We start from the raw sequence: 25,877 nt of genomic DNA, 5'->3' as shown, positions 1-25,877 counted from the left end.
GCATGAGGGTGAGTAAATAATGAAGGAATTTTCAGTTTTGAGTGAACTATCCCTTTAAATAAATTCAGTAGCACTTTATTTTACAGTCCTGTTCCTCATGTACATACTATGCACTTATTATAATAATTACAATAACTAGGTACTAACCCTGAACCTAACCCTAAACCTAACCCTACCCCATGTAGTTACCTTATATTATCAGTACTTTCTTAGGTAAGTACACTGTATGTACGTGCAAGTACAGATACTGTAAAATAAAGTGCAACCATAAATTCAATACTAATCATACTAATATTCAAAAGTTTGAGGTCAGTAAGATTTTTTTACTGGAAAAAATAATGTGACCCAGGACGACAAAACCAGTCATAAGGGTCTTTTTTAATTGAGATTAATACACACTGAATAAATAAGCTCTCCACTGATGTATGATTTGTTATGATAGGACAATTTTTGGCTGAGATACAACTATTTGAAAATCTGAAATCTGAAGGTGCAAAAATAAAAAATAAAAATAAAAATCACCTTTAAATTTGTCCAAATGAAATTCTTAGCAATGCATATTACTAATCAAAAATTAAGTTTTTATATTATATTTTTACAAAATATCTTCATGGAACATGGATCTTTAGTTAATATCCTAACGATTTTTTGCATAAAAGAAAAATCAATAATTTTGCCCCAACAAATATTGTTGGCTATTGCTACAAATATGGTCCAGGGTCCAAATGTGTGCTTTGATCACAAGTGACAGTAAAGACTTTAAAATTGTTAAAAAAAACAAAAAAAAAACAAATCCCCATTAAATGCTGCTCTTTTGAGCTTTCTATTCACCAAGATCCTGGGAAAGAAAAAAAACCTTTCACAATATTAAGCACTACAGCTGGGTTATATAATAATAGTAATAAATAAATAAATAAATAAATAGTATTTTTTTCTAGAGGACTAAATCAACATATTAGAAAGACTTGTAAATAATCATGAGATGCTGAAAACATCTTAAAATATATTAAAATATAAAACAATCATTTAAATTCACAATATTACTATAATATGCTACAATATTTCACAATATTGCTCTTTTTATTGGAACATTCAACAAACTGTACTTCAAAACGGAAAAGTAGTAGTAGTAAGATAAATAACAATGGTATAATGGTATACAGGAATAATGGAAAGAAAAGAATTTAGTATCGTGAACATGTGTGAGGGTGCAAAGGTGTTGCCAAACACATTTAAGAAAAGACAGAGACTGCAGCTTTGCATTTGACATAAGAAATTATGTTTCTGCACTTTCTGAGTTCAGATATTGTGACTCAGTCAGAGAGCATGCAAGTTTCCACAGCTTTCTCCTCTCTCAACTCACTCTCTTTTCCCTTTTCCCTTTTCCCCCCTCAATTTCTCGCTTTCTGATGTCATACCTGGCACTCTCCGGCCAGCTCTGTTGCCATGGAAACATGCATCTTGTAAAAAGGTTTGCATGGAGCCACTGTTACAACACAGAGGCCAAAAACTACAGCATCATTTCCTCCTCAAATATACAGAAGATTCCAAACGCAATGTATGCCACATCAATCCAGCACTCTACTTTAATACAAACCACTAAAATCTACTGTAAAGTAGCAGCAACATTATTACACAGCAAATCCAGCCAGGGTTTCCCTTAAAGGCTCGGACGAGCCACATGACTATATTTTCAGGAATCACAGGCTGAACAGAAGTTCCTTAGTCAACTCTTTCAGCTCCTTGAAATCGCATGATTGAAATCAGGTGATATTAGGAGGTGCGATACTATTTTGTAAAATGATCTGAATTATTTTTGCATAGCAGATGAAAAATGGGTGGAAATTCTTATAATAACAAGGGGTTCGATGTATATCTAGTATCCAGAATATCATACAGAGGTGGCCATTTTCATCTTGAGCCAATATCAGTGGCCCTATCATATTTTCCATAGGGTTTTACAAAAATTCTTCAATAAGTTATGTCTGTTGAGGTGCAAACTATGCAAATCCACTTACTTTTTCTTCGCCTCTTCATATTGCCAACTGAGTTTGACTCTGTCTGCAAGTAGTGAAGACTCCTGGGTGCCAAACTGTGAGAGGGCAAATACCTTTATGAATTTACTGAGCATACATGATTGTAAATGTATTTCTGTGATGTCACATATAAAATAAGTGAAATTTCAGTTGTAAAAAAACAACAACAACAACAACAACAACAAAATCTTAACAAACCTCTCCCATCAGATCAGTCTGGCAGCCAGTGTCTGTGTATTGTTGTACACTACAGGAGTCACCGAGGGTTTCTGCACTGTTGGCCACTTCATTAATGGAGTCACAGAAGTTCAGCGTCAGCTTGGCCAGGCTCTGTGCACAACACAAGAATAACAAATTAAAGAGATATTCATAACAAAGTCTCAGTGATCACTTGTGACCACAAGATGGCAGCACCTCTTAAAATAAAAGAGATTTGAGAAGGTGAGGGTGTTGAAATGACTAATATATTAAGGGACATATTAAGGTCTATTCAGTGAGTATTGATGCATTCAGTACACAGAGACTAACTAAACTAAAACCATACTAACTAAAACCATAAAAAAGATGAAATACATCATCACAATGTTGTTTAAGCAAACTCTTATTTAGTTCAGCTCTTTTCTGGTGTACGCTGCTAACAAAGTAATATATTTTGAGGCTGGCAAATGATTAATTAATCGGTCGCAATTAATCGCATACAAAATAATGTAATGAGTTTGCACACACAGAAACTAATGTACATATTTAAGAGAAATATGTTATGTACAAAAAAAAAAAAAAATAAATAAAAAAATAAAATTATATATATATATATATATATATATATATATAGAAATAAATTCTATAAAAATTATAATAATTACATATACTTGTAAAACATTTTTAAATATGTACATGAATGTGCTTGTATTTATATATGCATAATACACACAGCACACACACATATATTAGGCATTTTGTATGCGATTAATCACGATTAATCATTTGCCAGCCCTAATATATTTAAAGGAGAAGTCCACTTCCAGAACAACAATTCACATATAATGTACTCACCCCCTTGTCATCCAAGATGTTCATGTCTTTCTGTCTTCAGTTGTTAAGAATTTATGGTTTTTGAGGAAAGCATTTCAGGATTTTTCTCCATATAATGGACTTCATTGGTGCCCTGATTTTGAACTTCCAAAAGTGAGTGTAGTGATGGGAAGTTTGGATCATTTTACCGACTCAGACCTTTGAGTCTGATTCAGTAGAATGAACAAATCTTTTTTTGAGTCATTTCATTTATTTTAGCAAAATATAATTAAAATGTTACATGTTACTTCCTTAACACATCTACTGCTTACACAAACGTTGATCACACTACAAACAAGACAAAACTATAATGCTATAAGAATCAGAAAAGATTAATTCATTGTTTACCTGGGTCTTTAGTCTATGATTAGCTCACCTCACCACTTATCTAACAAGTTTTTGGGTTTGAGTCGTTCGTTCATCACGTGACAGCCCCATAAGATGAATATACGACTCAAAAAACCTGAAGACTCGAAGCAGCTGAACTAATTCCAGTACAGAACCTAATAGGATGTTGCGCATGTGCGACTGAACGAATCACTCCCCGAGGCGACTCATTCTTCCCGAGTCACATTAAAGATTCGTTTAAAATGAAAGAATCGTTCAAGAACGACCCATTACTAATTCATAGCATCGTGGACGTGCATCCCAGAGCCTGTGCTACACAAGCTTTGTGCTTAAAAAGTATACAAATTTTTATTTTCCAAAAAAAAATGGCCGATCATTTCGCTAAATAAGACCCTTCTTCCTCGGCTGGGATCATTTAGAGCCCCTTGAAGCTGCATCTAAACTACATTTTAAAAGTTCAAAATCAGGGCACCAATGAAGTCCATTATATGGAGAAAAATCCTGAAATGTTTTCCTCAAAAAACATCATTTCTTTACGACTAAAGACAGAAAGACATTAACATCTTGGATGACAAGGGGGTGAGTCAATTACTTGTAAATTGTTGTTCTGAAAGTGGAGTTCTCCTTTAAAATACATTTATTTCATACTAAACTACAGTTCAAATCTTTTAACATATTTACTGACATATTGCTCGAAATGTATTGATTTAAAAATTTTAATTAAACTTAATTTGGAGTACTACACAATGCACATTTCTTAACATTAGGGCTAAAATGTGTTTTAATGTAAGTGTTAATGAGGACTGTATGATCTATGATTAATGTCGTTCTTTAAATGCAAGATATTTAAAGTGTACCTTAAGTATACTTGCAATAGTTTCACTTTAGCACAATCAAATATACTTCAGTATATCTTTAGTTGGACTTCAGCACTACTTCTGCACAATTAAAGTGCATTAAGCACAAAATTAGTTGTTTCAATTTAGCAGACTTTAAATACCAGTTTAAGTACTAAAAGTACAACTGCAGGTTATTGTTTTTTACATAATATGTAAATATACTGGTAGTATACTTAGCATGAAATAAACATTTTAAATACATTTTAGTACATTTATATTTTACTAGGGCAGCTTTTTAGTATCTAGTTCAGAATTCCTGATGGATAACAGTTCTGCTTTTTATTTCTTATCGAAAATAATGATTCACTCACTCAGAAAAGTAAAATGTACTGCACACAAATTCATGTCAGTGTTATTTTAGTATCACTGAGATACTATTGTAATTTTTATTGATGTAAAAACCTAATATAAAACGTTTGAACTAACATAAAAATTTTTGAATGTCTGTATACATTGCCGTTTAAAAGTTTGGGATCAGTAAGATTTTTTATATTTTTTTAATAAGTTTCTTATGCTCATCAATGCTGCACTCATTTGATCAAAAAAAACAAAACAAAAAAAAAAACAGTAATATTGTGAAATAACTGTTTTCTTTGTGAATATGTTTTAAAATGCAATTTATTCATGTGATGCAAAGCTGAATTTTCTGCATCATTACTCCAGTCTTCAGTGTCACATGATCCTTCAGAAATCATTCTAATATGCGGATTTATTATCAATGTTGAAAACAGTTGTGCTGCTTATTATTTTGTTGAAACCTGTGATACTTTTTTCAGGGTTACAGCATTTAAAATAGAAATCATTTGCAACTTCCATTTAAAAGTTTACGGTCCGTAAATTTTTATTCTTTCTTTTTTTTTTTTTTTTTGAAAGAAAGAAATTAATACTTTTATTTACCAAGGATGTGTAAAATTGATAAAAAGTGATAGCAAAGGCTTATATTATTAGAAAATATTTATATTTTGAATAAATCCTGTTAATTTTTTATTCATCAAAGAATCCTGAAAAAAGAATCACAGGTTCCAAAAAAATATTAAGCAGCACAACTGTTTCCAACACTGATAATAAAAGTAATAAATCAGCATATCAGAATGATTTCTGAAGGATCTAGAGACTGGAGTAATGGCAGATAAAAATTCCACTTTGCATCACAGGAATAAATTCTATTTTAAAATACAATAAAATAAAAAATATGAAATTAAATTTAATAAAAAATTAAATTACAAATTTAATTTAATTAAAAAAAAAACATTATTTTAAACTTCACAATATTTCACAGTATTACTGTTTTTTCTGTATTTCTGCAGCCTTGATGAACATTAAAACATACAAAACTTTTAAAAATAAAAACTTTTTTAAAAGGAATTAAATATCTGACTGATTCAAAACCTTTGAACAGTGTAGCTTTTATTTTTATTTCAGTTTCAGTTTCAGAAACTAAATGAAAATGAGATATGTTGAAACTAATTTTATTTTATTTCAGTTAAAACTGTGTTTATTTCAAGTAGCAAAAGTGTTTAGATTTACATTATTTTAACATTATAAACATTTATAACACTACATTTTGTGTTAACTTCTGTTAAAAAACAAAAAAAAAAGAATACATTTTTATGTTTCAAGGAAAAATCTATAAACATGATGGATTTGGGTCTGTCTGACCTGGATGAGGTCCTGCCTCTCCTTCTCGCCGGTGCTGATGGCCTTTTTAATGCTGCGGAGCTCGCTGAAGATGGCCTGTGCTTCATCTAGCTTGTAATTGGTCTGACTGGTGGACATCTTCCGGTCAATTCTGCTCAAGACAACACACATGAGAACAAACCATCAGCCATCTTGACATGAATTGTTATTGGGACACTGAGAGCAGCAAAGAACAGAACAGAAAATACAAACTCAGGTTTCTTTCTTGCACAGAATAACACATTGGAGGTCTAGTAGATTAAATCAAGCACGTGTCAATTTCCTGTGACCCCTGTTACACACTATTTGTTGCAACACAGATGAATCTAAATGTGGATTGACATTGTGTTCCATTCTTCATAGCCGTGAACTCTCTGCCTGGATATGTACATTCATAAACATCTAAATATGGTTTAAAGAATCGTACCCTCCTCGTGCTGCTCAACTAATTATAAAGAGTTAAACAAGCAATGACATCAGAGTTTATTTACACGAAACAGGGTGTTACTCTAGCAGAGCCAAGCCAACATCACTGCTCAACACAAAGTTAATATAACACCATCTAAGTCACACAGTATTGTGTGAGAATGTTAAAGAAAGAGGAAAATATGCAAGAGATGGCAGCGGGAGACGTGAGCTTAGATTTATTAAAACTTGCCACGCTGACCTGTCTAACAGATTGTTTAACCATTTAGCCATGTTGGAATAATATTGTTTTAACTTAAACCAGCGTCTAGTCTCAAAGGCATAATAATTAGGCAAGTGAAACTGGAGAGCAGCGCACTAAAACCCTCCCGTCGGGGAATGTCTGCCTTCTAAAGCACCAAAGCACTGTGGGATATATATCCTCCAGAGCGTAACGCCTGAAATGCTGGACATAGAGACCGGATGCCATTCTAGAAACAGAAACAACCAGCTAAACAAGCTAAAAAAACTTGTAAAAATGCCATTCAATGCCTCATTGTGCATCACAGCAAACCAATATGAAATATGTTCTCAACATACAATTGAATGCAGTCAAAATGATAACGTTTTTAGCTTTCAAACAGATGATAGACATTAAATTATAATAAATGAAATATATGATATTGAAGTTGCTGAAAATGATGGTTATATTCACAGGAGTGAAGCGTAAAGCATGTCTTTTACATCAGCGTGTCTCTGGCGTAGAGCCTGAGCTCCTGCCACAGGCCACTTCCTGCAGGCCACCCTCCTCCAACAGCAGGTACTGTCAGCTCGCCTGCCCTGCCTCTTCCTCTCCTCCTCTCCACACAAGCAGGGCTTTGTTTCCCCCCTTCAAACCTCCAACCTTTCACAGCCCTGCCTGACCAGGACCCGAGTCTGCCAGGCTACTACAGACATCTGCCCACCCTAATACCGCAGCGCACGACTGGCTGGTGACACAGAACAGACATGCCGGCTGCTAGTTTTTAAGATGTAGAAAGAAAAAAAGACAGGATGATGTGATCATCCCTATCCATTTTAAAGTTGTATACGTTTTCCTATAGATACCTACATACATTTCTTATAAAGTGGGTGCTAAATTAGAATTAATCTCTCATGTAAACACCAACGTTATGTTTTGGCATAAACTGATTAGGTAATTAGGTTACCTAAAGTCTATTAAAGTCCAGAGTGGTTAATGAGACACATGGTGTGCTGTTTAATATCACCTCTGTGCCAAATAAAGACACTATGCTCATTTTTATTTAAAGTGCTCCTATTATGCATTTTAAAGGTTGCTAATATTGTTTTATGAGACTCCTAAAACCGGTTTACATGTATGCAAGATCAAAAATCACTTTAGTTTTCTCCAAAAATAGACTTAATTTACCTCATTTCTAAATGATTCGTAAATGACTCGTGTGAAGCAGTTCGATGAATCACTCTGTGAGCCCTCACTGCTTTGATTGGTCAGATGGCTTAGTCCTTTATGACTGGTTTACCTTGTACAGCGTGTGTCGGAAAACAAAACGCCCATTGCTAGAACTGAATGACAGCCCTGGATATTTGTCAATACATAGAAAAGATGGCATCGATTTTACCATACCAATTCGAGCCGGAGTCTGACGATGAAACGGCTGAAGTGGCTGATGGACAAGTTAGCACGGTCTACCGTGGAAAGTGTTTGCAATTTGCTTATTTAAGCAAACCGGGCACACCTTTATGTTGTAAACTTCAACATTGTAAAATGCATTATTAGGCAGCTTTCACACAGAATGTGGAAAGCGCTGCGCTGGCCGCTGGGTTCAGTGCAGCCCTTCAGATCGCAGAGGCAAAAGTTCAACTCATTTTAAGTTTTAAGAGCACGGCGTATGCCATCCTTTATCATTACTCCAACTAATGAGATATAATGAGGCATAACATACACAACTATGTATTCTGAACGATCACTAGTAAATACAGTCTTTGTAGATTCATCTTTTGAAAGTGAATATAAAGCAAATTTACTCTCACAGCATAGGATACGGTGTCTTCTCGACATGACGTAAACCACATGGAAATTTTACCGTTTGTGGGCGGGCAAGCTGTCTGCGACAGAACGTGGGCAGACATCATGCAAATGTGTTACTTCGTGACGTATCCACAAGTTCCCGGGGGGCGCTACTGTAAAAAAGAACGTGGGTAAAACTTCCGGTAAGGCGGCGGACGTAGTATACCAATGGTATTTTGTGTGCTAATTAACGAAGAGGCTAAGTGTGTTTTGGACCATTGTTTACTTTGTAAGTTGCACACCTTTATGCAAGATGTCATTACGCACTGTTTTCAACACTCTCGAAGCTTTGAATCTGTTCCCGAAACAGTCAGAGTAATGTCTCGGTGTTTCACAAGGCTTAATTTGCCCGTCACTCATGTCAACTGTTGAATGAATGAGTGTCACGTCCTGCTTGTTTGAACCGGAAGACGCTCCCACTTTTGACGCAAGGCCTCATGCGGCGTAGGAAACTTGTGGATAGCTGTCAAAAAAAGATTTGAATTCCTGACAACTCGTTCAGGCGATCGTGAGCTGACTCTTTTTTTTTTGCTAAACAATAACTTTATTTATCGTGCACTGTCGGCTTCACAACTTTGCAGATAGTTTATGTTCACATAAGCTACAAGACACACTACATGAAAGGTCATATTTGAAAAGGCATAATAGGAGCACTTTAATAAAACAGTTCAGCTTCAATTACTCAGCCTTACAAATTATTATTAGCGCTTTTACTATACTATAAGGGTTTAAAGGGACAGTTCACCCAAAAAAAGGACTCACTCACACATGTTGTTTTTAAACCTGTATGAGTTTCTTGCTTCTGTTGAACACAAAATAAGATATTTTGAAGAGTGTTGGTAACCAAACAGTTGATAGTAGCCATTGACTTTTTTCCATATTAGAAGTCAATGGCTACCAGCAACTATTTGGTTACCAACATTCTTCTGTGTTTAACAATATTTTGTGTTTTGGAAGGTTTGGAAGAACTTGACAGTGAGGGTCACATCTGGGCGAACTATTCCGAAACTATCCAGTATGTAATACTGACAGATAGTAGTTGAAATTGGAAGTGCAGTCCAAATTCAAAATATTGTTTCTCCCGCTTCCTCCTCAGATTTGACACTCATGTGGGTTGTCACGTCGAGGACACGTCAACAGGAACGAGCACAACTGACAATAAAAGACAATAAGACTTACATTGTAAGCTGATGAGTTGATTTAACAGTGGTTTAATATATATTATAGAGCTTTTTAGTTGGATGTCAGGGCTTTATAGATCAGGTGTGATCTCAGACCCAGTTCATTTGTTTGCTTCCATGGCTGCATTATGCTGTTTTTCTGCAAACTGGCAACCAGAGTGTCAAAATATTATTGGTTAAACTGTCAGTGGGCTGACTCACACAGACCAAAACAAAAACAGACATTCCGACACGGAATGCACATTTTCCAAGTAGAATATCTGGTTGCAGCATTGTTTAGAGAAATGATATGATTATAGTGTATTATCATATCATTAGTATAGATAGTAAATAGTATATGATTAATAGTACATGAACTCAACATGTTTCCTAAAGTCTCTTAAGCTTGCCAAGGCCTTGTTCATTTGATTAAAAATACAGTAAACCTGTAATATTGTGAAATATTATTACAATAACTGTTCTCTATTTTTATATATATTTTTATAATTATTTTTTAGTTAAAACTGTAATTTATTTTCTTTGTGGCAAAGCTGAATTTTCAGTGTTTCATGATCATTCTAGTCATCCTAATATGCTGATTTTGTTATTATTATTATCATTGTTGTGCTGCTTAATATTTTTGTGGAAACCTTGATACATTTTTTTAGGATTCTTTGAGGAATCAAATATTAAAAAGAACAGCATTTGTTTAAAACAAATCTTTTGCAACATTACAGATGTGCCTACTCTCAATTTCAATTTTAAGTGACCCTGCTGAACAAAATAACTTATTTCTTTCAAAAAAAAAACAAAAAAAAAAACTATTCTATAAAAAAACATCTTTAGAGGGTGTTTTGATGCAACTTTGACAGTAAAATGACTGTTTCCACTAGGAACACATTATCCCAAAACTCCACTGAACATTCGACTGACTTCAAATAAAAAGGAAAAAATTCAATAAGAAATTACAGAGGCCCCATGGTCTGATGAGTCATGTAAAGAGAGAGCTACTATTTTCTTACAGGCGCTGAGTAAAGAGTTAATCTTGCTATTCTGGGAGCAAGAAGAGTTGTGTTCTATCTAAGAGATAAGGGCCCTCACTGGGATGCAGGAAGCAGAGAGGAATTTGCTGCCAGATATCTCTGTGTTTTTCAAAATGCTTTCAAGCACTTTTTGCCCCCTCCTCGACTCTTCCCACCCCTCCTCTCTCTCTCTCGCTCTCTCTCTCCTCTGGACTCTCACTCTTTCTCTGCTTATTGAGCTTTTCCTGCCTTGGCAACCCACAGTCAACTGGTGCATCCTCTTCCTGAGGTGGAGTCTCCTTTTCCAGACACACACACAAAAAGTTTTTTGTGGGTTTAGGTAAAATTCCCCACACATATTCCCGGATCACTCTATAAAAAAAAATCTAAATTCATGAGAAATGGCACAAACATTACAGAACAGACAACAAACAACTTCACTGGCTATTTAAAACACAGCACCCTAAATACTGTCCTATTCTATTTCAGCACTGAAAACAGTATGAGAACAGTACATTTAGTCAGACATTTGCAGAGCAGGTAATTCATTTGGATTTTCTGGAGTTTGGTATCTTGTAACTGTTTGGTTTCCTGCTCCACTGAACTGAATAATAGTGAAATTAGGGCTGAAATTAGCCCTGAATGCACTAGCTAGCTATATGAACTATAAAGACCACTTTGTCTAAATAAAGAACTCCGGCAAAACAGCTACTGATAATTTGCAAACGCACGGTAAGGTTCGTTTTAAAATGCTAACCCAAACTAACTTCAGAAATCTATTTTGCCTAAATGTTAAACATATGACTTCATTTAAACTTTGTTTTGTAGAATATTTATGGCTATAAATTGCTAATGTGACTACAATTTATGGCTACACTGTTAAAGAAAAACTGGGCTCCTACTGAGATACCATTATATAGTGTATACATTTATTAATACATTTATTAACTCCCTATTTAAAACATAACCAACTGCTGTGACATATATGAATAATATGTGTATGTGCACTGCCATTCAAAAGTTTGGGATCAGTAAGACTTTTAATGCTTATTAAAGAAGTCTTTTCTGCTCATCTAGGGTGCATTTATTTAATTAAAAATACAGAAAAAAACAGTAATATTGTGAAATATTATTGCAAATTAAAATAGTGGTTTTGTATTTTAATGTACTTTAAAAAAGAATTTATTCCTTTGATGTAAAGCATCATTACTCCAGTCTTTACTGTCACATGACCTTACAGAAATCATTCTAATATGCTGATTTATTATCAATGTTAAAAACAGTTGTGCTGCTTAATTTTATTTTATTTTTATTTTTTGAATCTGTGATACTGTTTTCAGGATTCTTTGATAAACAAAACATTAAAAAGAACAGCACTTCTTATCTAAAATAGAAATCTTTTGTAACAATATATACTACTGTTAAAAGTTTAGGGTCAGTAATTTTCTTTCTTTCTTTCAAAGAAATTAATATTTTTATTCAACAAGGATGTGTTAAATTGATAAAAAGTGGTAGCAAAGACTTCTAGAAAAGATTTCTATTTTGAACAAATGCTGTTCTTTTTAACATTTTATTCAAAGAATCCTTTAAAAAAAGCAGCACAATAAAAAGCAGCACAACTGTTTCCAACATTGATAATAAATAATCATAATTTCTGAAGGATCATGTGACACTGAAGACTGGAGTAATGATGCTGAAAATTCAGCTTTGTATCACAGATATAAATTATATTTTAAAGTATATTAAAGTAGAAAACCGTTATTTTGAATTGCAATGATATTTCAGAATATTACTTTTTTTTGTATTTTTGATCAAATAAATAGAGCTTTGATAAGCATAAAAGATTTCTTTAAAAAAAAAAAAAACATTAAAAATCTTATGTATGATTTGTAACATTTTAGCATTTTTGTCTTTAAAGACAAAAAAAAACAAAAAACAAAAAACCAAAGCATAAAACCAAAAATTACCTAAAACGTTTTTTCCCTACTTTGAAAGCACTGGTATTTCCGTCAGATAATGCAAATCTGCTACAATTTATCTGCTTTAATTGAAGATACAACTGATTTACAACTGAAAGAAAATGTCTGTTTGGGTTGATCTGTGTCTGTTTGTGCCAAAAATCACTCAGCAGTGACTATTACTACAAACACTGACCCAATTCAGACGTACTTGGACAGTTTTCATAGCAACTATTTGGCTGCTCCTTATGAAAGCTATACACTACTATGTAACTTCAAGTAATTTTGTTGTTGCTTGCCTTTTGTGTCTATTAAAACTATAGACTTGAGAGTGGTGATTTCAACAACTGAAAGACAAAGATTCACTTTGTCATAACTGAAGTGTTGAAATACAGACTGACATCACAGGCTGTGTCTCATTTGATGTGCACTCACTGAACCTGTCCAAGGAGCAAAGTTTGTGAACACTTGGAAAAGTTTCAGTTTAAAGACAACTATCCAGAACATCAGAGACGCACACAAACAGAAACATGAATAAACAGGAAACATAAGACAAAGCAGAAAAATAAACCAATGACAGGGTGGGGTCATGTATCATAAATCATGAAAAAGTTTGGGGGCAGGGAGAAATGATACAATTTACAATACAATTTTATGCATGAAAAAATGTGAGTCGTTTGCAACATGAATCAAAAATATTAGACCTCTATGGCATTCTTGTTCATTTTCAACCTCTATTTGCAATCTAAAAAAATCCTAAATCTGATCACAAGGAGCACATCTCTATGCAAAAAGTCTACTTGCAGGACATGTTGCATATTTAAATAAATTAATACTAACCCCTAACTCCCAAGTATGAGCCTTACAGTGACGCCCATCGTAACAAATGCCACTAACTTCACCCTAATTTTTAAAGCACACATGCTTTGTGTGTGAGGAAGGGTTCAACTCAGTTCAACTCACTCCTGTAGGGTCTCCACTCCCATTTCCTTGTACTGCAGCTCCTGTCTCATCTGAGCCAGTTCCTGTTTGAGTCTGGAGAGCTGTGGAGACAAGAGCCACTCAGTTAATACACATCAAAACACACAGTGGGATTCCCTTTAGAGCCACCATTGCAAAAAAAAGTTGAGTCATCAGCAGAGACATGTATAATCGGTCTCGACCCGCCCAACACGCACAGGAACTTAAAACGACCTTGAACACACACATACACACAGCCCTCTCAAAACCACAACGCAGGAATGTAGGGTCATTCAATATACAGCGAAAAACATCAGATATGTAGGTAACAGGCCACAGTAGACCTAACAGTTATGAAAAAAGTCTTTTAAAAAAAAGTGTTCATAAATTCTATATAACTTAGTCAGACTAAACCCAAATTTTGCCAGTTGTTTTATAAAGAAAAAGGCTAAAAAATGAAATCGTACATAGTTCTTTTACATACAGTGACAGATAATTATGCACCTTTCTTTCCCTATATGGGCCATTCACCAATATATATATATATATATATATATATAATCATTTATTGGGTACTTTCAATTGGGAGGTGGCTGTCCCAAGCTTTAACCCCTAAACTTGAAATAACCTTTTGCGTGTATTTTTCCATTGTTGTTTATAAAAGTACTTTTGTGTGAAGTTCAAAAAAAAAAAAAAAAAAAAATTATAAAAAATTATTTTTACTACACTCCTATGTTTATCATCAGTAAAATACTTATGTGTCACTCTCATAGCTACATGTTGAGTAAACAGGCCCCATCATTTTGAGGTAAATGTGTTCAAAAGTCTAAAAAAATAAATGTTGTGTGTAACTTTAAGGAACATCAAAACCTTTTCTTTTGGGAGCAATTTGGGAACATTTAGTTTTTATATGTGTACAACTGTTCAGAACTGTGCTAGCTAACCATGTCCTGATTAGCATCTTTGCGCTAAGTTCAAAAGCATCTAAAATTGTCACTACCTAAACATTTGGTGAAGTTTCAGTATCTTTGTTTTGTTTTTGACATCTTTGTTTTTTTGGAGGGTGTTATCCGATAAAACTACCTTAACAGTCACAACCGAAACATGTCATCATTGTTTCGGTAGTGAAAAAAGGGAACACATAATCCTCATATTTGGGGGAAATAAACAAAATTTTAGTATGTTGTAGTAGTGTACTAAACTACCGAAACTGTGCAGTCACTATCGAAACCTGGGATGTACTGTCAAAAAAAAAAAAAGTATACTGAATTATCTATTAAGATGTTATGATACTTTTTGGTTCAATGTATATTCAAACTAATGAATCCTTAACTTTAAAATCAGTATGATCAACTTTTTACCTTTTTCAAAGAAAAGAATCAGACTCAAAATCTCAAAAAAAGTCTCATAAATTTGGGGAGAGGACAAATATTCCAAAAATAGAAATGTGTCCATGGATTAGTGTTGCATGATATACTGGTACTTAAAATGTATTGCGATACCCTGCTTTTAAAAACGGTAAGATTCTGCATGTTACTAGTACCGCTACTTTAAGAATGTGTTTTAATAAGAGCCGTATTTCTTTGTGTCTGTGCTAGTGAATGGCGCAGACAAGCAGTTTTGATTACTACACACATACGCGTGACGCTCGCGGTGTTTTCAGCCTCTGCGCCTCAATATACGTGAACACATGAACATAATCTCTAGAACTACTCCGAGAGTCACTTCACGAGCATTTTACCGTTTCTTTTGCGGAAAACTATCGTCATATAATGAAGACCGTCAAACCCGTTAAAATAAAAGTTTGGTTTAACTTGACAGTCAGAAATAAATTAATATATTACTTCATGTAAAGACAGTACTACTACTACTAATAAAATATTATTAAAACAATGTTTAAGGAATATTTACCAAAAAAAATATTTACCAGAATTTATTTACCAGAAAATTGTAAATACACAACACAGTTTCTGAAAAAAAGCAATAAATAGCCTAAAATAAATTATTTAATTAATAATTATTATTTAATTAATAATAATTTTATAATTAAAATATACTGAAAAAATTAAAACAGAATCCAGAAAATTAATGGAAAACAGAGATTCACAAACAAAACTGAATTTGAGAAAAATAATAAAACTTCATAAGGGCCTTAAAAACATAAATTGCTGTTAAATTCTGCAATTTTTATTATTTCAATTAACTAGATATGCTTTTTGATCATTTGAATTGTTTTGAATTTAAATTGTTATTGTGAAATAAAATTACTATATCATAAAATAAGATTTGGCTTTATCCTTTAAGATAACTTACCAATATAGCAAAGATCTCTACACACCTGTAGGATCAGTAGTTGTTCACCGTTATCGTGTGCAGTGGCAATGGCAAGTGATTATTATTATTTGTATTATTTTTTTTTTTTTAAAGGGGGGGGATGAAATCCTTTGTTTTAATAGATAAAATAACTATGATCTCCATTTGGATCATCTATTTTTCAATTACTTTTCCTGTTCTGTTTTTTCATAGTATTGGTTCAGTAGTAGTATCATGATATTTTAGTCAGGCATCGTATCGAAGTCAAAATTTTGGTATCGTGACAACACTACCTTTTAAATATTTATATTATACAATTTGCATACATACAATTTTTTTTTGGAAAAACACATATTTTTCCAAGACGTTTCCAACTATGACTTTGAAACAATTCTGTAAAATGGCCCATATACAGGTACATCTCAATAAATTAGAATGTCGTGGAAAAAAACATTTATTTCAGTAATTTAAGTAGTTTAAGTCTTTGGTTGTTTTAATTGTGATTATTTTGGCTCACATTTAACAAAAACCCACCAATTCACTATCTCAACAAATTAGAATATTTCATAAGACCTATAAAAAACATTTTTAGTAAATTGTTGGCCTTCTGGAAAGTATGTTCATTTACTGTATATGTACTCAATACTTGGTAGGGGATCCTTTTGCTTTAATTACTGCCTCAGTTCAATGTGACATGGAGGTGATCAGTCTGTGGCACTGCGGACTTGGTATGGAACCCCAGGTTTCTTTGACAGTGGCCTTAAGCTCATCTGCATTGTTTGGTCTCTTGTTTCTAATTTTCCTCTTGACGATACCCCATAGATTCTCTATGGGGTTCAGACCTGGTGAATTTGCTGGCCAGTCAAGCACACCAACACCATGGTCATTTAACCAACTTTTGGTGCTTTTGGCAGTGTGGGCAGGTGCCAAATTCTGCTGGAAAATAAAATCAGCATGTTTAAAAAGCTGGTCAGCAGAAGGCAGCACGAAGTGCTCTAAAATTTCTTGGTAAACGGGTGCAGTGACTTTAGTTTTCAAAAAACACAGTGGACCAACACCAGCAGATGACATTGCACCCCAAATCATCACAGACTGTGGAAACTTAACACTGGACTTCAAGCAACTTGGGCTAAGAGCTTCTCCACTCTTCCTCCAGACTCTAGGACCTTGGTTTCCAAATGAAATGCAAAACTTGCTCTCATCTGAAAAGAGGACTTTGGATCACTGGGCAACAGTCCATTTCTTCTTCTCCTTAGCCCAGGTAAGACGCCTCTGACGTCGTCTGTGGTTCAGGAGTGGCTTAACAAGAGGAATACGACAACCGTAGCCAAATTCCTTGACACGTCTGTGTGTGGTGGCTCTTGATTTCTTGACCCCAGCCTCAGTCCATTCCTTGTGAAGTTCACCCAAATTCTTGAATCGATTTTGCTTGACAAGCCTCTCAAGGCTGCGTTTCTCTCGGTTGGTTGTGCATCTTTTTCTTCCACTCAACTTTCTGTTAACATGCTTGGATACAGCACTCTGTGAACAGCCAGCTTCTTTGGCAATGAATGTTTGTGGCTTACCCTCCTTGTGAAGGGTGTCAATGATTGTCTTCTGGACAACTATCAGATCAGCAGTCTTCGCCATGATTGTGTGGCCTAGTGAACCAAACTGAGAGACCATTTTGAAGGCTCAGGAAACCTTTGCAGGTGTTTTGAGTTGATTAGCGGATTGGCATGTCGCCATATTCTAATTCGTTGAGATAGTGAATTGGTGGGTTTTTGTTAAATCATCACAATTAAAAGAACCAAAGACTTAAGCTACTTCAGTCGGTGTGCACTGAATTTATTTAATACACGAGTTTCACAATTTAAGTTGAATTATTGAAAATTTTCAAAGTTAAATTTAAATAATTGAATAATTTTACTCAGCAAAGTTGCATCAAATTGGTCAAAATCAACAGTTAAGACATTAATATTACAAATATTAGGCAGCACAACCGTTTTCAACATTGATAATAATAAGAAATGTTTCCTGAGTGCCAAATCAGCATATTAGAGTGATTTCTGAAGGATCATGTGACACTAAAGACTGGAGTAACAATTCAGTAAGAATTCAGATTTGCCATCACAGGAATAATACAATTTTCAAATATATTAAAACAGAAAAAAAATATTACTGTTTTTACTGTATAGAGTTCGTTTAATAACATCTTGCAGACCTCAAACTTTTGAACCGTTGTGTATTTCTTCTAAACCCATATGACAGCTTTGAGTATGGAATAGATTGAAATGCGAGAATCAAACATGAATAGCTGTGTAAATATTCATCTCAATTTCTCCTCCTGTATTCCAATGAAAGACAAATAATATGGTTTGGAACAAGACATGAAAAAACAACTTTTGAATTTTTATCTCTGAGTGAACTATTCCTTTAATATGACAGATTTAGTTAGAGCTAGTATTTATCATCCACATGCCAGCTTTCTGACACAATGACTCTTCCTGTAGTACTGCACTAGCTCACAGAGGCCTAACAAGCTCTGCCCTAGAGAAACACTGGAGTGAACCCAAACCTAGGCCTCTTCTTCCTAAAGGTAGCCACCTCCCCTCAACACACACATACAAACACACAATCAACACAGCACATGAGGGGCCCCGGTCTCCCCCTTTGGGCCTGACGTATGAAGCATTGTTCTCTGAGGATAATGACCTACCCGCTCACGCCTACAGGCGATTTCCGCTTTGATTTGGTCAGGGTCATATTTTGCATTTGAAGAGGAACCAGAGTGAGCTATGGGAGAGAAAAATGAGTCAAAAAGTCATAATCACATTACGTTCATGTGATGTCAGTGACTGTACATCAGTATTATGCATATAAAAGTCATATAATCCAAACCAGTCAGAACTATTCAAATCTCAAGCTAAGAAATCAGTACATCTGGCAACCAGTACCATGGTTATGTTGTTTTAATAGTGTATTTGTACCCATGTATATACTATATTGGTTACATATTGGTCACTGTGGTCTTTCAGTACCATCTGATATAGTAGATCCGATACAAACACTTTTTGCTAAAGCTGGATATAAAAAAAAGGCTGGAAAATGTGAGAAAAAAGTGAAAAAGAAAGAAAAAAAACAAAAACTGCAGGGTATTTTTGCTTTCATTTGGTTAGGGTCATATTTTACATTTAAGGAGAATTATTAGTAACTAAAAACACATAAAAATCGAATTAATATATAATTAATTGTAGGGCTGTCAAACGATTAATCGCGATTAATCGCATACAAAATAAAAATTTGAGTTTGCCCAATATGTGTGTGTACTTTGTGTGATTACCATGTATATATAAATAAAAACACATTCATGTATATATTTATGAAATATTTAAAAGTATATGTATTTATTAAAATTTGTAAAATGTATATTATATAAAAATAAAAAAGGTTTTGTACATAACATATTTCTCTTAAATATATACATGTATGTGTATTTATATATACACATAATAATTACACACAGTACACTAACATATTAGGCAAGCTCAAACATTTATTTTGTATTTGATTAATTTATTTAATCGTGATGAATCGTTTAACAGCCCTAATATCGATATTATGAATTTAAATTTATTGTAATGTTTTTTGGGAAGCATAGAATAAAAAAAGGAAAAAAAAAAAACAATAATAAAGTCTCATTAAAAGAAAAAAATCTGTAAAAGAAAACCCTTTTTCAGCAGTTCGGCATAGTTTTTCTTTTAAACTGCTACAAAAATTGCTTCATGATAAACTTAAAGAAACGGTTTATCCAAAAATGCAAATTCTGTCATCATTTACTCATCCTCATATAACCAAACTGGTGATGGTTGCCAATGAGTTTCATAGTATTTTTTTTAGCGTCTACCGTCAACTGTTTGGTTACCTATGTTTTTCAAAATATAGTCTTTTGTGTTCAGCAGAAGAAAGAAACTCACAGATTTGGAATAAAATAAGACCAAGATAGCACATGTACGTCTGTGAGATATCTGTTAAAGATCGCTTGATGTGGAAAACATCTGCTGTGTACAAACATCCGATAGACGTCTACAAGATGTCAGTTTTACATACATCCTAAATCATAAACATCTTAGAGACATCTAATAAATGTCTATATATGACATCTGATTGACTGACGTATTGCAGATGAGTAAACACAAACAAAAAATACATCTTGCAGATGTCAATGCAGACGTCAAATAGACGTCTCTGATGTATGCGTGTTATCAGGGTAGTAAATAAATGACAATTTAAATTATTGGGTGAACTGCTCCTTTAACATTAATAATATTTATTATATTAATATGTATAATATTTATAACATTAAAGGCTACACCGTAAATAATAATACACTTAATATTTTATCATTTAAACATTTGCTAGGCAAATCAAAACCATGTACATTTACTGTAAGTGATGGGTATGAATAAATAGGCCAAAATGTTTTAGTGAGAAACAGGAAGTAAGAGCAGAACTGATGAATGGTGACAGGAAAGGGAGGGGAAGGTGAAGGGAAAAGGAGGGGTGAGCTGGACTAGAGGAGGAAGGGAGTAGGCCATGGAAGTACGAGTGAGGAAAGGAACAGATTGCAGCCAATGAGTGACACTGAACTAAAGCCTAGAGTAAGAATGACTTCATTGAAACCTCACACAATATGACTAATAGACTGGCGCAATGCTAAATGGCTGAATCAGCAGTGTGTGTGATGTGAGCAGGAGTGTGATTAAAGCGAGATGTGATGTGTGTCTCACAGCTGGTGATGGAACGGTTGTCATCCTGAGTGAGCTGGTTGAAGAGTTGCATCTCTTGCTGCGCCAGCTCCAGTCTTTGCTGTTTGATCTGATACATCTCTTTCTTGGCGTTGAGAGCCTCCTGTGCCACCACCAGGTACTCTTTTAACATGCGCTCCTGCTCCTGACGCCATTGTGTGCGAGGGTTCTCTATCTGGGTCGTCTCTGGGGGGGAGAAAAACATCAAACCACATTGTTAAATCCATCACCCAAGAGAGTCCAAAAACAACCATAAACAACAATCACAAATTTCATAAATGTCACTAAAAGATAGTAACTTAATACAGATAAATCAATTAAATCTGAACTATTTTAATTTCCCCAACTCACTAGATAGAACGATATTAATATAAAAGGTAAATTACATTGACAGAAAGAATGTTAGACAGAGAAGAGTGACAGACAAAGCAACTGACAGACATAAAGCACGAAAGACAGAATGAATAGACAGAATGTTAGACAGACATACAGAATGATTGACAGGCATACATAACAAAAAAGAACACAAATATAGACAGATATATGACAGACAGCAGAATTGACAGAATGAAAGACAGAACAGACTGACAGACAGAATGATAGACAGACATACAGAACAATACACAGAACGACAGAAAGACACAAAACGGCAGAGAACGACAGAATGACAGACAGACATACAGAACAATAGACAGAACAACAGAAAGACACAAAACGGCAGAGAACGACAGAATGACAGACAGACATACAGAACAATAGACAGAATAATTAGACAGACACAGAACAACTGACAGAAAGATAGACTGTCATACAGAACGATAGAATACAGATTAGAAAGACATACAGAATGAAAGAATGGTAGAACGACTGACAGAACAATACACAGACAGAGAACAACTGACAGAATGAAAGACAGAAAGATAGACAGACACAGAACGACTGACAGAACAATAGACAATCATGAATAGATAGGCAGAATGATATAACGAATCATAGAACGACAGATAGAATGACGGAATGATAGACAGAACAATTGACAGAATGAAAGAGAACAATAGACAGACATACAGAACATACAAAACAATAGACAGACATACAGAATGACAGACAGAATGATAGACAGAACGAATAGACAGACATACAGAATGACAGAATGAATTGACATACATACAGAAGAACAGACAGAACGATGGACAGACATACAGAATGATAGTATAACAGACAGAATGAATAAACATACAGAACAGACAGAACGACAGACAAACAACAGACACATACAGACAGACTGGCAGAATGATAGACATACAGAATGAAAGACGGAATGAATAAACAAAAAAGAACAACAGAATGATAGACAGATAAGACAAATATAGACAGATATATAACAGACAGAAGAATTGACAGAATGAAAGACAGAACAACAAACATACAGAACGACTGACAGAATGATAGACAGACAAAGTCAAAGACCAATAGAGAACGATAGAATGACAGACAGAAGAACAAACATACAGAACAACAGACAGAATCAATAGAGACATAGAACAACTGACAGAATGATAGACATACAGAACAATAGACAGAACAATAGAAAGACATAGAATGAAAGAACGGTAGAATGACAGACAGAACAATAAACAGACATAGAACAATTGACAGAATTAAAGACAGAACAATAGACAGAACAATAGAAAGACATACAGAACAAAAGAGAATGCTAGAATGACAGAACGATAAACAGACATAGAACAACTGACAGAATTAAAAACAGAACGATAGACAGATATACAGAACAACAGACAGAATGATAGGCAGACATACAGAACGACAGACAGAACGACAGACAGACAAACAGAATGATAGACAGACATACAGAAGAACAGACAGAACAATAGACATACAGAATGATAGAATGACAAATAGAATGAATAAACACACATACAGAATAAAAGAATGACAGATGACTGACACTACGTTAGACAGACAGAATTATGGACAGATAAAACAACAGATACAAAAAACGACAGGCATACAGAACAATAAAAAGATAGACAGACAGAGACAGACAAAATGATAGAAAGACAGACAGAATGATGGACATAAAACATAGACACAGAACAATAGACAGAGTGACAGACAGAATGACAAATAGACAGACAGAAAGAACAACAGACAGGACATATTGATAGACAGAATGATAGAACAGCATACACAAAAAAGTACAGTGGTACTACCACGATTTTTAGACACTGTACCATGGTTACACATGCTGCATCATAGTAGTGTCTCAAATAATGCACTCACTTATTATTATTATTATTATTATTTTTTGATAAAAAGTTTTCAAATTAGATACATGGCAAATTTGGGTTATTTTCCATTTATTTATCCACTTCTGAAGCCCCCAAATAGTAAAAAGGCAAATTCTGCTCTTAATGTTTTTAATCAAATCCTGTTTTTCATTTGGGTGATTTTCTCAGCAAATATAGTTTTAGGTGATAATTGGCTAAACGTTTAATTATTCAGCCTATTATGTAATTAATTAAACTTATTGAGAGTTCTAGTTTAACAGAACTGTGTAAAATATGACATTTAAAAACAAAATCAGAAAGCTGAACTTACTATTGATGTGGTCGATGTAGTAGACGCCCACCTGCTGGTCATACACCACCTCCCAGCCCAGAGGAAGCTCATCCCCCACACAGTCGGCAAAGGTCAGGGGCTTGGTAATCCTACAGGAATACAGACAGAACGAACATGAGCTTTGAAAACACCTAAAATCTGTGCTGTACAGAAATATTTTGGACAACTTGCCCATAACAGGCCAGTGACAAAAAACAACACATTAAACTAAACACAACAGAGTTGAGGTGTTATAACAACTGAGCTACTTTCGCTACTTTTCACATCACTGCGTGATATGCCTTGTGTATTTCTGGCTTTCTAAAAGCATGTGTGCAAAAAACTATTTTGTAGAAAGACTCGCATCGGGCCAAACAAAGCTGTGCGGACATTTGAAGAATCTGGAGCATTCCTTGAGATCGCTAATGAATGTGTGTTCAGTCAGTCAACAGCTACTGATCTCCTCACCCCAGGTCAAAAATGTGTGTAATATAGGCACTGCAGGAAGAGACGGCCCATAAACACATTCCACACAGCAGAAAGCAGGCCTGCCCTACGGCCCACAAACACAACCAGGACACTGGATACTGCACAAATCACTTTTCACACTTTTAATGAACCACATCAATGTAAAGCTCTGAAACAAATCACTCTCTTCAAATATCTTATTGAAATAATGTATCCCTTTGAACTGTCAATGTTGAAAAATTTTGGCACTGAAAAATTAGACTAGTTTTAGGTTAACCTCAGCCAGATAGGACACGTGTTCTAGTGTTTGATTTTAAATCATAAATCCAGAAAAAATCTGAAATAAAAATTAAATAAAACATATGACATGTTTTTTTTTAATAAAATGTAATTAAACAACTGAAACAGAAAACTCTGAATCTGAGAAAAATAAAACCGGAATTTGGGGGGAAAAAAATAAAACTGATTTCATTAGGCTTTAATAATGTCATTTTTAGTTGTAATATTTTGTTATACAATTATATAATGTTATACAATTTAAAAATGTATTAAAAGTTTCATGAGTATAATTTATAAGACATGTTTTTGATTACTCAAATGTAATTTAAACACTAAAAAGTTTAAACTAAAGAGTTTAATGAAACGTAAATGTTAAAAAAAAAAAAAAAAAAAAAAAAAAGGGAACTTGGAAAAGAAAGAAAAAAAACTGAATTTGGAAGAAAAATGAAACAATTTCATAAGGCACTAAGTACTGAAATACCACTATGTTCATGTACCATGCTTTTTAGTATTGAAGGGTATTTAAATAAAACACCATTGCCATAAACCATAGTAGTACCATGGTACATTTTGATCGGTGGGGTAACATGATCGGGTTGAATTTAGTTGAGATGAATAACGCCTTGCGTATCGAAACACATCCTGGAGGATTTTAACTTCCTTTTTGTGTTGTTAAGAGTTGCATCGGTTTTCAATCAAAGATCTTTATAGTTTTTTTCCATCACATTTTCCCTCATTGGTTGGTGTCATGTTGGGAAGAGCTTTAAAGCACAGAAGGATTCCAGGTTCAAATCCCTGTCACTGTGCCCTTGAGCTAAACACTTAACCCCTGTTTGCCCTGAGGTGCGCGGTAGGACTGTCTGTGTGCTTTGACCCTTCTCTTCGTCTGTGTCAGATAACAGCAGGGTTATGAAAAGAATTCCAGGGAAGCTGTGGAACCTGCAAACAGTTAGTAAAATAAGCCCTTAATTCCAAAAATCTTTTAAAATTACTCCAAATTAATAACCGTCAAACTTCAAATGGATTTTAATCGGAAATGTCGTGCATGGCTTTTCTAAATGTTCTGATGGTGTTCGTTTCCGGGAAGGAGGCTCACAAAAATGGCCTCAGTTACTGAAAATCAAGACACTTAATCAAGTAAATGTGCTTCACTTTCAAAACATTTTGACGATTTTGAGACATATTACAGACTGGCTGTGTGGACTTAAAATCTGTATGCGATGGAGGCATGTGAAATATGAGAGGAGGGGACCAGTGAGGAATGTTGAGATTCCATGACCTCTTGAAATTACCATCATTAACACATTTTCGGCACACCATCATAATTAGTGACGTTAATAGCTTTCCTCAATTTCTAGGGCAGTTTAGCACATAACTAGAATCCAGAGCTGGGTAGATACAAATTGTAGTCCTGATTCCAAATTACATGACAAAAATTGTAGTTTGTAACATAATTCATTATATTACACATTTTAGGTAATACAATCAGACTACTTTTGGATTACTTTTAGATTACTTTCGACCTAACTCATTTATCACATAGATTCAAAATAACTGTAGTCTGATTCCAAGTATTTAGGGGTTCAAGCGTGTAGTGCTGAATTCCCATTGTAATTGTTAGAACGGCCAAGAATCAACAATCACCGTCGAAAACGTCACAAGGCTTTCCCTAATTGGCCTAATGGGGGTGCTACAGCGATTAAATGTTCGATCGTGTGCCTGGCGAAATCTTCAGGTATTTTGGAATTTTTTAAAAACCTACTTTTGCGAACTAGTCCTAGTT

General features: G+C 34.4%; 1 protein-coding gene across 2 annotated transcripts in view; it reads right to left on the bottom strand.

Annotated features, from left to right (window-relative positions):
- Nucleotides 1-25,877, bottom strand: part of wwc3 (WWC family member 3) — a 60,845-nt gene that overhangs the window by 14,490 nt on the left and 20,478 nt on the right. For both annotated transcript variants that reach the window (XM_051113508.1, XM_051113509.1), the window contains exons 2-8: nt 23,348-23,457; nt 20,708-20,911; nt 18,637-18,713; nt 13,629-13,708; nt 6,014-6,143; nt 2,235-2,366; nt 2,019-2,092 (exon numbers count right to left, since the gene is read on the bottom strand). In XM_051113508.1, the coding sequence (XP_050969465.1) occupies nt 2,019-2,092; nt 2,235-2,366; nt 6,014-6,143; nt 13,629-13,708; nt 18,637-18,713; nt 20,708-20,911; nt 23,348-23,457 (807 nt within the window). The remainder of the gene's footprint in view (nt 1-2,018; nt 2,093-2,234; nt 2,367-6,013; nt 6,144-13,628; nt 13,709-18,636; nt 18,714-20,707; nt 20,912-23,347; nt 23,458-25,877) is intronic.

Source organism: Labeo rohita, chromosome 6 (assembly GCF_022985175.1).
Source record: "Labeo rohita strain BAU-BD-2019 chromosome 6, IGBB_LRoh.1.0, whole genome shotgun sequence".
NCBI lineage: Eukaryota > Metazoa > Chordata > Actinopteri > Cypriniformes > Cyprinidae > Labeo > Labeo rohita.
The sequence above is the reverse complement of the archived record's forward strand: the minus strand, read 5'-3'. Positions and strand labels throughout refer to the sequence as shown.